Raw genomic sequence first — 12137 nt, forward strand, 5'->3', positions numbered from 1 at the left:
CTACAAGTCATCGTACTTGATTATCGGTGAAAATATTTAAATATCATTGAGCGAATTCCCTACTCGAAAGAATTACTTAAAAAAATATCATACCTCACCAATTTTCTAATTTTGAACACGACTTTATTGATAGCCCGAATAGTGTTATACCAGTATAGTTACAATACAAATATTGAAAATTTTCGGGCAATACATCCCCTGATCAATTAACTATAATAAAAAAAACCTACTGAGAAATAAGAAAATACATACCCCGTGACGGAATCAAAATCTGCTACGAAACTTAGTCTTCGAAACACTGAAACGTTCACACATTTCAATCTGCTTATGATATATTATTCCCAGTTTGAAAATGTTCACTGACGAATACCATTTCTGAAATAACACGCATCTTATGCACTAAAATGTTCTACAATATTCTAATGACCTATGCGTTACAGTCTACAGATATTATATAAACCTACCAATAAATACCTAATATTAATTTTTATTACACAGAGTTTGTATTTTTAAATGTTGTATGCATAGAAAATATATGTTTCACATTTAACGAAAACTAAAACTATCGTGACGGAACTGAATTACGAAGAACGTATAAAACAAAAATAATCGTCACCAAGTGATAGGTATAATCTGCTATGCACTTACAAATCATATTAAATAACATTAATCATTATGTATTTTCTTATTTTGTTTGGTAGGTATAAAAACCTACCTTCCTACTTATAAAAGCATTACCTAATCATTGATTTAAAATTTTAAAAATTATTCTACTATAAAAATAAATTAACAGTTGTAGGCAAAGTATTAAAATTTAAGGTATTTTTCATAATATCCTAATTTTTGTACACCTATAACAACTGGATTTTAAAAACTACTCTACGTCTAGCGGGTATATAAGTTTGTCTGACAATAAATATTTACATTAGGTCTACCGCGTCAACAGAGTAGTAGGACAAAACTTACGTAATTATTTATTCTTCTGGACTTTGAGCGGTCCCTTTGAGTGTATAATATTGTCTAGTGTCAGAGCTGTGCGTCTCCGCCAAGCAAAATGCAGCGCGCGTCTTCATATCTCCGATCCAAAAGTTCAGTCTGGAAGTATTGAGATTAATGACATTTATAAAAATAGGCACCTAGCTTAATAACCAGAATGGAACGAAATATGTAAGTACGTATTGGAATCGCTGTTCGTCTCAAACGATTGTCATTTGCCATAGCCCATAGATTATTTATAATTATAACCTAACCGTCCAGATACAGAACGATACATTGAACGTACAAAACTGTACCTACCTACATAATAGTTATCAACCTATTAACCCATCAATAATATTATATTTTTTATTGTGTACACTAATCGATTGATATATACAAAATAACGTTAAGTTGTAAATAGGACGTTGATTTAAATGCATTAAAAATAAGAAAAATGCCTTAAAAATACGATTTAATGCACTTATATTACAAAGCTTAATAAAATGGCCAGAAAAATTAAAAGTCCAATTTAAACGAATATAAAATAGAATTTAGATAAGTGTATAGGTAGTGTATTCGTTATATTTTGAGTTTCATTATAGCACATCAGTCGATCAGATGCTATTTAATATTTTAAAATAAAAAAATTCGACAGTAATTCCATATTGGCAAGTGTTGTTTTCTATAACTGAAGACTGAAGTTATAGTATCGAACATAATGGGTACGTAAAAAAATAGAAATATAAGAAATAAAATTACCTTTATTTAATTGTATTTAAGTTTTTTCTAATAAGTTTTTATAAAATTGACTTTATCCCATATAAATGTTCTAATTTAATTTTTCAATTTGTTGATAATATATGAAACGAATTCTTTGCTTGGAAAGCAATGTTTTAGAAATTTCAGAAAATGCAGTTTATATTTAAATATTATAAATAATAATTTCTGATGCATTAATGCGGAAGAGTGAGGGGGTGGACAATCAGCCGAACCGAAATCTAACATCTTCAACACTTAATATAAACAATTTTTCACACACGCGTCATGGTATGAAAATAAAAAAATATTTATAATTCATATTTATACCGATTTTCTACCGAAAAAATAAATTACTCAATATTATTTATTAGTTAACGATATCTTTTCTCAGAATCATTTTTCGTTTGTTCGTTTTGTATTTTAATAATTTATACGTGGATATATTATTATTACTAATAATTATAGTAGTTGTGTTTGTTTTATTTCATTAATTTATTTAGTACTATACCAATAAATTATATATTAATTAATAATTTTTAAAACATTTAGTTCATAAAAAAAAATTAAAAAAAAATGTGAGTTTAATTAGAGTCTTGTAATGTACCTAACTATATTTAAAAAATAAATAAATATAATAATAACTGTTGAACTTTTAGGGACATAATATGTAACACATTCGTGAATGTAGTATTACACTATTTATATAGGTATATTTATATACCTATACGAGTATATGAGTAGGTATATTATTCATAAGTGCGCACACGTCAGGATAGGCAGTTGACCATTCCGTGAATATACTTTTATGTGTACATGGTAGGTCCATTTCAATGGCCGGGGAGGGGGGGGGCGTATCTACTCTAGGTATCTTATCGGTAACTGTCAAGGTACCATTATAAAATATGACTGATAGAAACGTTCAATTATATATTTTATACAATATGATTTTTTTGATATAATATTCGATTAAATGTCGTTGTCGTAGAATTTAAAGCGGGCCGCCGGTTGCCGACCACTGGTATAGTGTGCACTGAAAGAATTCAGATTTGTTTGTTTAATTAATATAGTATTGAAACAATTTTGTTAATTTAACACAAGAAATCGAAAATATTTTTAATATTTTTAAAAAAATTAACTTAAATTATAAACTTGCTGTATATTTTATTATGAATGCTTCTAACAGTAATTCAAGAAAGATAATGTGTTTATTGGTGCAAATGTATGTTTTCTTGCCAATTATAAAAATATTGAGTGCTGAGTGGGTATAATATTACATATAAATAATAATGTTTATTTTAGTAACAGTAAAAAACTGTATGAGGGATACATATTCAATTCAGAATTAAATTAAAAGTGTAAAATTAAATGTTATACCGAAAATACGTATTATAAGATGTAACAACTAATAGTTATTAGGTTAAGTTGCGTTCGGTTATATACGACTTAAGCAATTATTATATTAATTTATAACTTTTTATTTTTAAGTTAGTAGTGCCTAACCTGTGGATATAATTTATAAGCGGTAGTTATGTTTTTAGATATTTTAAATTAAGATTTTTGTATTTGTATTTTAGAAACGCTGGTATTTAATTTTTAAATAACCTAGGAATATTTAAAACATAATATTATTATATTATTCATATTATTATAATACAATATTTAAATATAATATATTATGAACCTACTGCCCTACTATTTCTAGACGTTTACATGGCAATAGTAAAATTCTATTAAACCTATTAGGTACGTAAACAACATTTATTAATATGACAAATATTTAAAATTTCAAAAAAGGGGGACCCTCGTGTTAATACCCCTCACTTTGTTTTTTGGATAGCGCTGGGAGTTTTTGTGCACAAACGTCGGCACCTGGTGCACCAACATTTCTGCACAAACGATGCACAAACGTTTAGCACATTCAAAAATCCAAATATTCAATGTGGGGGGGCTACCGTTTCAATTCCCCCCCCCCCCCCATTTTGTTTTAGGGATAGAGCTTTCAGTTTTTGTGCACAAACGATTGGACTTGGTGCACATTTCTGCACAAACGATGCACAAACGTTTGGCGTGGTCAGAAGTTCAAATTTCGAAAGTGGGGGGGGGGGCATTGAAATGGACCTGTACATCCCTAATCCCTATGATATAGAATATAGATATTAGGTGAACAATAGAAGTTAAGTATGTGACACTAAATTAATAGTTACCTATAACTTATAACGTTGTATTTGGAAAAAAAATTACCAGTTATTAATTAAAATTGTATCTTATGACTATTATCAGTTATAAGTCATAATATATAATTCTATAAATTAAACCAAAATATTTATATATTTATATTAAGTACCCTGTATAGGTATGCACCTATTAATTATAATTATCTTACAAACAGGGACTGGAAAAACGATGACGACGTTTATATCTCGCGTATTTTATACATTTCTAGTCCGGAACTAAAATATGCGCCTACAACACTTGGATAGCACATTTTTCGTGACATTAAATATTTGTTTTAAGTCTTAAAAGTAAATTCAAGCCCCAAAAGAATATAAAAACAAACTTACTTTAATTATCGACTCCTTTGGCGGAATCCGTGACGTGTGTGAACTGCCCATGAGGAAACGCTCCAGAATACAGCCAGAACTTAGAATATTGTGATTTATGAAAAATAAAATTATACGAAACGCAGTAAGTTTTTTGCTCATATCTTCTTTGCTTATTGAAATGTTAGAATTTTTAATCGACTGTGTCTTCTGCAACGACTTTGAGATTTGCCATAGATTAAATAAATAAATGATAGATATTATACTAGGTACGTCAATATGATGAATCCACGGATATAATATAATGCAACTTTTTATATCAAAGAGTTCTGTGTCTAGGTATTATTTAAATTATTATTTTCGTTTATCAATTTAATTATTGATTAAGGTGGTGGATAGATATCAGTAGCACAAGAATATTTTTATAAGAGCCTATTGTATTTTATGAATTATTAAATAAAAATGTGATTACTGGATTTTAGAGTTAACATAAAGCCATAAACGTATACACGAGGACTCCCGGGTTTTGGTGCCTTACGGCTACAACCGCGGACCTCACTTTAGCGTAAACGTATACAGTAAATTCATCAAATACTATAATACCAACTATATTTTTACAATGATGTGTGTTTTTTTTTTTTTGATATTTTTAATTATTTTTTCTTGTGGTCTGTGTAAACGATAAGTATTCGTAATAAAGATTCAATTTTCATATATAATATTATATTATAGGCACTCAGTATGTAATCATATGTTTATTTTTAGTTTAATTTAATTCTAGGTATTTAGTAAATAATAATAGGCATACGAAATTGTGTTTTCGAATAGCAATTTATTGTTTGTATTAATACCTACACCATAATAGGGAACTAAAATTTTGTAAATGATGTACAAATGTATTTTTGGTGTTTTAAGGCTGCTGTAAGATCAATTTATGAGAATCCTTGCATTAAATTGTTAGGATTATTTGATATGAATAAATATTTTATTACATATAGGTTTATTACATATTGGTAAGTTGATCAGAAACTATATTTACACTGAATATTAATAGAAAAAAGCTATTAAAAAATCTATCATTTGTATTTATTTTTTAATAATAATTAAGACTTAAATATTAGCAGTAATCTTATTCCTTTCACAAAATGTTTTTTAATTATTTTTAATTTAATTTACATTTATCCCAAAGTGATCTCTGAATAATCATTCAATGATGAATTTAATAGTTACATTCTCGGTTACATTAATTGGAATATAAATTTAAATAAACTACAGTTTCCAGCTTCTACTACAACATTATTTTATATTTTATTTTATGTTTTTAATTTTTTAAACGCAGTCTGCACCTTGTGTTGGTGATTTTACACGTAATATAATAAAAATGATACTAGTGATGAGTAGGTTAGTACTTTATTGTTTAATCAAATTATTTACACGATTATTAACTAAAAAAATATCTATGAAGTATAAACATCCGCATTTCCATTAACTATAAATTCATAATTGTATGAGCTATACATGTTACATATATTTTTCGAAAAAACTATTTAAAAAAACAAGAATAATTCCTATTTGATGTCACACGGGTTGATATAGAAACTGACTGCTACTACGACAACTGTGCATTTTTTTTAAGCATAATACGTTTTGAAAACGTCCAGAAAAGAGTTTGTTTTAAGACTGTCTGTCTTGATAACAACTAATTTTATTTAGAGTGTATTGTTATATTATATTATAATGAAATTAATAATTATAGTAAAATATATAATTGCAAGAAATTTAATACCTATATCTATAGCCATCTAGGGTATAAACTACACTAATAAAGGTGTAAGTATGCTAATAAAATATATGAGGTGTATAATGTATTTATATATATAAAAATATAAAATATAAGGATTAATAACATTATATTTAATACTTCGCGCAAACCTAAGGTGATACCCGGCGTATAGTATAACATGCAAAAAGGTGCGTATTAAACTTGGCGTGGTGAAACGAAGACGGTCTCGCGTATTTTATACAATGCGCTATTGGGATTAAACTTATAAATGCTTCTACGTCACCTAGTTAACAGATTTTCCGTGGCAACAAATATTTAATTTAAGTCTAAAAAGTAAATGTAAAATAGTAGGTAATAATATGAAAACAAACTTACTCGTAAACATCTACTCTTCCGGTGAAACGTAGCTAGAGTGCCGCCATCGCCGGAGAAACAGCTATCTTTATCTAATCATCTCACTCCGATGAGCTGAAACTTGAAAGTATCGAAATATTTTATGAAAATAACCTGATCAAACGAAATTTGCGAGTTTGTGTTATAACTTATCCGGTTTAACGAACTGTCCGTTTATATTAATTTGTGGCCTATTATTTTTTTGTTCACTGAAATCAAAATTTACAATATATTATATTTATAATACAATAGTATTGCTGAAATTATTAGAATTGTTAACCGTCGCCGACGAATTTCGACAATTGACGATTGCCATAGACATCATAAAATATATTATTTACTATGATAAATCCAAAGAACTTATATATTATTATATAAGTACTCAGTATATAAAAGCGGTATAATATTATATATAACCAATACGGTATAATTATAAATCGTATGTTCTTTTACAGAATTCTTTGCGATCTGCAATGCACCTATTCTGGTTTTCTATTTCAATTTTAGTTCGCATGCCAAATTTAACTATACAAACTGGTCCGCAAGTTTATAGACATTCTAATACATTCCACCAGTGCCAATAGATAAAGTGTTTGAGAAGTTATATTTTTTTGGTACCTAATTAATTTACAATATGAATTATTATAAGTTATCTATGTAGGTACTTGTCCAAAACTCGACTACCTGCAAATCATTGGTTTTTATGGTATAGCCTAGGGTGACCAGACGTCCCGTTTAAAACGGGATTGTCCCGTTGTCCCGACAAACTTCGAACGGGACCCTTTTTATCCCGTTTTTAGCAGATAGTCCTGTTTTAATCCCGTTATTTCAATATTATTATATTATGTTTGTGAAAAAAATATCGATGTATGAAACAATTAATATAAAACAGTTTTACTCGTATATATGTTTAAAATTAGAAACCAAATGTATAAATAACAGACACCATGTTCAGCTGCGCGACTGTTTCGGTCGTAGTCGTCTTATCGCACCGACCAAACAACGCACACGCTACACAAATATTATTATTATTCGGTCGTCCGCTATTTTTGTTTTTCAATTATTACGAATACCCGTATTACGGTATCGACAAGCCTGTAGTCTTATGAATATTATAATTATATTGATTCGATTATTATTATTATTATTATTATTATCATTATTCTATTCTAATTCTATTATGTTCGTTATCGTTTTTACATTGTCCGTGTTCTTCCGTCTTTTATAGGCATTATGCGTTTATCGCTAATAGTTGTTAGTTGACACTGTTCGCTGTTGACATTCGATCAGTGAATTCGTTTCCGTAAACTCATTTTGTATTTTGAAATTGACGCGTAGTGCGTACCTATCGATATTTTTTCTAATTTTTAAAAATAATACCTAAGATGCCCAAAAAACATTGTCGGAAATCGGGGGGGGGGGGGGCTTGAGGGGGCTTAGCCCCCTCAAAAGCCCACCAAGCCCCCCCAAACCTTCTTGCAAACATAACAATTTCGTAGTTTCATTTCATGTATTATATTCTTAAAAAACAAGAAATATAACACATAATAATTTAATATATAAATATAAATATCCATATTCCATTAAGATTCGAAGAGAAAGCGAAGAGAGCCTAATAATCTTAATGATTTTATAGTAACTACTACAACAAGTACAATATATGAACCAATTGAGTCTAACAAATCTGTTGAAGATTATTATAGAACAAACATTTATTATAAGATATTAGACTCCATTATAGAAAATTTGAAAAGAAGAATTTCCCCAGAGAGTTTAAGTTTAGCTATTTCTGTTGACAAATTTATGCAACTTAATTATGAAGGAAGTTTGGTGTTTATTGATTATTATAAGGTAACATTTATTATATTTGTATATCCCCTCCCTTAAAAATGACCATTTTTAGTTTGAGTGATATAAAATAACTATATAGCCATATAGCCCATATAGGTATTATACAACTTGTGACTTTTAATTTTTTTCATAATTTTAAAAATAAAATATAAAATATAAATCAACTTAATAATATTATTTTTATATTTTTGAAGTAGATTTAAACATATAAAATAACATAAATTCAAAAATTATATTTTATTATATTATATTTTAGGATTTACTGGATATTAACAAACTAAATATTAAATCAGAAATGACTGTTGCTAGAAATTGCATAAATAAAATCAACAACGATTTTAACATTGACGATTTGAAAACAACAATAAAAAAAGAAATTTTTCCAAATATTTACAAAATGTTACAAGTAGCACTTACTTTACCAGTCAGCTCTGCAACATGTGAGCGATCTTTTTCGACTATGCGAAGAATAAAGACGTGGGTAAGAACTTCTATGCATCAAGAACGCTTTACAAACCTTTCTATTCTTCACATAGAGAAGGATGTAACAAAAAATATTGATGCTGAATGTATTTTAAACGAATTTTCCAAATCCTCAAGGATGATGGTTTTAAAATAAAGCATTTATTGTAATAAGATATGAATATACAATTTTCATACATTTTTCCTTAAACAGTACCCATACTATATTATTATATATGTTATAAAATATTTATATTATTAAATTTCAAGTATAAAAAAAAATAATTGGACAGTAATTTTATATTTCTGTTCAGTTGTTCAGTAAAATTTATGAGAAAAATCGTAGCCCTCCTAACTTTTTCAATGGATTTCCGCCTATGCCAAAAAACGATGTAGTTTTAATCTAAAATTAAAAACGCAGTTTCCTAATTTAAGAGATGCTGATGAAATAGGGAAAGTTCTGTGTACCGAGTGTAAATCTGTATTCTCAATAGAACATGGTGGGATATCAGATATCAAACAGCACTTACAAAAACGCAAACATGTATTGGCCGTGTCCAGTTCTAGCAGTGCTAATAAATTAGCGTCATATTTTATCAATAAAACAACGTGGAAGAAGGATTATCAAATTCATGAATAATGAAAAAAGCTGATGTTGTTAATTTCCTAATTCTTGTTAAAAAAAAATGTAACAGTATTGGTATGTAACAAAGTATTTTAGATTCTGAGCGAAGCGATGAATGTATTGATTTTACAATGATGTGTGTTTTTTTTTTCATTTTTTTTTTATTTTTGTGTCTGTCATCACTAAAGACCGGATTTTTGTGCAGCTAAAATCTAAAAAATGTGCAATTAAAATGTTAAAATGTGCAAAAACGTGCAATAACAAAATTTTCATTATAGGTACTTCAAATTTTAATTTTAATAAGTAATAACTGACTTTACAATATTTGATTTAAATAATAATAAACTGACAATATGTATATAACTGACTTTACAATATTTGATTAAAATAATAATAAACTGACAATATGTATATAACTGACTTTACAATATTTGATTAAAATAATAATAAGATTATTAATAAGAAGTATCCCAACAATTAAACTACAAATATACAGCCCTCTAGAATCAGTCGTTTCGTCTACCATAATGTAAATGAAATTGTTAGTTAATTTTTCCCGTATTTTTGTAAGAGAAGATTCAAAACATATTTTTAAGTAATTTTTTCGTAACGTACTTTCATCTGGAATATTCTGATTAATATATTTTTGTAAAAAATTCTTAAATGGTGTCGACTGAAGTTTATTGAAAGGAATATTTGTGGCTACCAAGGCATAACACATGTCTATTAAAAATTCATTTCGACTAGCCATGGCTGAGGTGGTTTCAGGTATTAACATTTGTACCGGATTACGCTTATTTTTTTTAGCAGCAGTCATTTGTTGATGCACAGCTAATCACAACAAAAACAATAAAAAAAAATGTTAATAATTATTGATTACTGCATAAAATTAGTGTTACCGTAGGTACGTACTTGAATTACAGTGTGCATCAACTTGTGATTTACGTTCACAACCAATAGCCTTATTGCACGACGTGCAAAATATAATTTTGCCTTCTGTTTTTATGACTCATCACCTTTTAGTAAAAGTGCTTGGATTTTCTTCAAAAAGTAAAAACTTCCCAGTAGTTTTCACAAGCGACGGGAAAAACAAAAGAAAAATTAAGGAAAAACGGGAATTTTTACACAAAATCTGTTTTTGAGAAAATCGATTTTGGTTTTTGGTGTAACTCTAAAACAAATGACCGTAGGGACATGAAATTTTGACTGAATGTTTATATTAGCATTTTCTATACACCATAAAATTTACAAAATATTTTGACTCTTTTTGAGCTGATTACGGCCATTGTCCGTTTTCAATTTTTTTAGTTTTTTTTTCTATAAATATCAATAAAATTTTATCTGTTGAATAAAAAAACTTGAAAATTTAATAGAAGGCTCCTAGATTATTGTTTCAAAGGCAGATGAAAAAAATTAAAAATCCTTAGTCACAGTTTTTAATTATAAGCATTTAAAGTTCAAATTTTGACAAAATACGGAAAAATCACGAAAAATAGCAAATTATTTTGAGTTGAGAATTCATAAAAATTTTTCTTTTTAAATCTAAGATTTGAAAATGTAATACAAGATTACTCATAAGTTTGTCTACCTTTATCAACAAAAAAAATATCTAGAAGAAACTTAAATTAAATTTTTATGAGCGTCTGAAATTTATATTTTTACAACATTTGATATTTACTCGATTTCTCATGTAACAATTTTCTTATTTTATTGTAATTAAAAAACGAATGACTGTAGATACTTGAAAATTTCACTGAATGTTTATATTAGCATTTTCTATACACCATAAAATGTTGAAAATATTTTGACTTTTTTTGAGCTGTTTACGGACATTGTCAGTTTTCAATTTTTTAAGTTTTTTTTTCTATAAATATCAATAAATTTTTATTTATTGGGTAAAAAAGCGTGAAAATTTAATATAAGGCTCCTGATATATCGTTCTAATAGCAGTTGAAAAATATTAAAAATATATAGGCACAATTTTTTTTTATAAGCATTTAAAGTTCAAATGTTGACAACATTTATCAAATTTATAATTTATTAATTATTTTGTGGTTAAAAATTTATAAATTTATAATTTATAAATTTTTAACTTTTATGGCTAAGGATTGAAAATTTAAAACAAGGCTCCACGTAAATAGGTTATATATAAATTACTTTATTCACAATAATATCATCAAATATACTTGGTAAAATCATAGGCTGACTGACCGTTTTCGCTCAGAATCGTTTTTCTTATACAATGATATTATATCATTGAATTCAAATTTAACACTATCCATTACAGTGACCCACTTGTAACCTACTGTACAGCAGAGCGACATCCACTTATCCTCCTTTTTTTTTTTTATGTAGAGGATAAGAGCCCTCGGCAACATAGGCCATTGAGTTTAGGTACATAAGATTAAATTACGTAACAATGTATTGTTTAATTGTTTAATACTTAAATTTTAATATTTAAAAGTACATTTTTTAATTGTTAAAAGAATTATAATAGTTTTGACTTTTAAAATGTAACATTGTGTTGTTTAATAAAACACAAAAAAAGAAAATATTCATAAATATTTAAAAACTTTTATTATATTTAGGTTATTTACTCAAAAACGGTAAAGTAATAAGAAAATAATTGTGATACCTATGACTTAGATTTGTATTTTTACTCTCTACAGTTGTGTGCATATGTGTTATCAATGTATATGGAAGAATTTTTCTTGGTGTGGGGGGGTAGACGTTTCAGATGTCCCGT

The 12137-nt window shown here is 27.5% G+C and overlaps 1 protein-coding gene and 1 long non-coding RNA gene across 2 annotated transcripts; one reads left to right on the forward strand and one right to left on the reverse strand.

Annotated features, from left to right (window-relative positions):
• Positions 1–210: 210 nt before the first annotated feature.
• LOC132950152 (uncharacterized) lies at positions 211–6478 on the reverse strand. Its single transcript, XR_009665187.1, has 4 exons — positions 6436–6478; positions 4299–4377; positions 967–1095; positions 211–375 (listed from the first exon to the last, which is right to left on the reverse strand). It is a non-coding gene; the product is annotated as an uncharacterized LOC132950152 (long non-coding RNA).
• A 1360-nt stretch (positions 6479–7838) lies between these two features.
• Positions 7839–8923, forward strand: LOC132950738 (zinc finger MYM-type protein 1-like). Its single transcript, XM_061022281.1, has 3 exons — positions 7839–7854; positions 8042–8304; positions 8561–8923. The coding sequence occupies exons 1-3, from the start codon at positions 7839–7841 to the stop codon at positions 8921–8923; spliced, it is 642 nt and encodes a 213-aa protein (XP_060878264.1).
• The last annotated feature ends 3214 nt before the right edge of the window (positions 8924–12137 follow it).

This window comes from Metopolophium dirhodum, chromosome 8 (assembly GCF_019925205.1).
Source record: "Metopolophium dirhodum isolate CAU chromosome 8, ASM1992520v1, whole genome shotgun sequence".
Lineage (NCBI taxonomy): Eukaryota > Metazoa > Arthropoda > Insecta > Hemiptera > Aphididae > Metopolophium > Metopolophium dirhodum.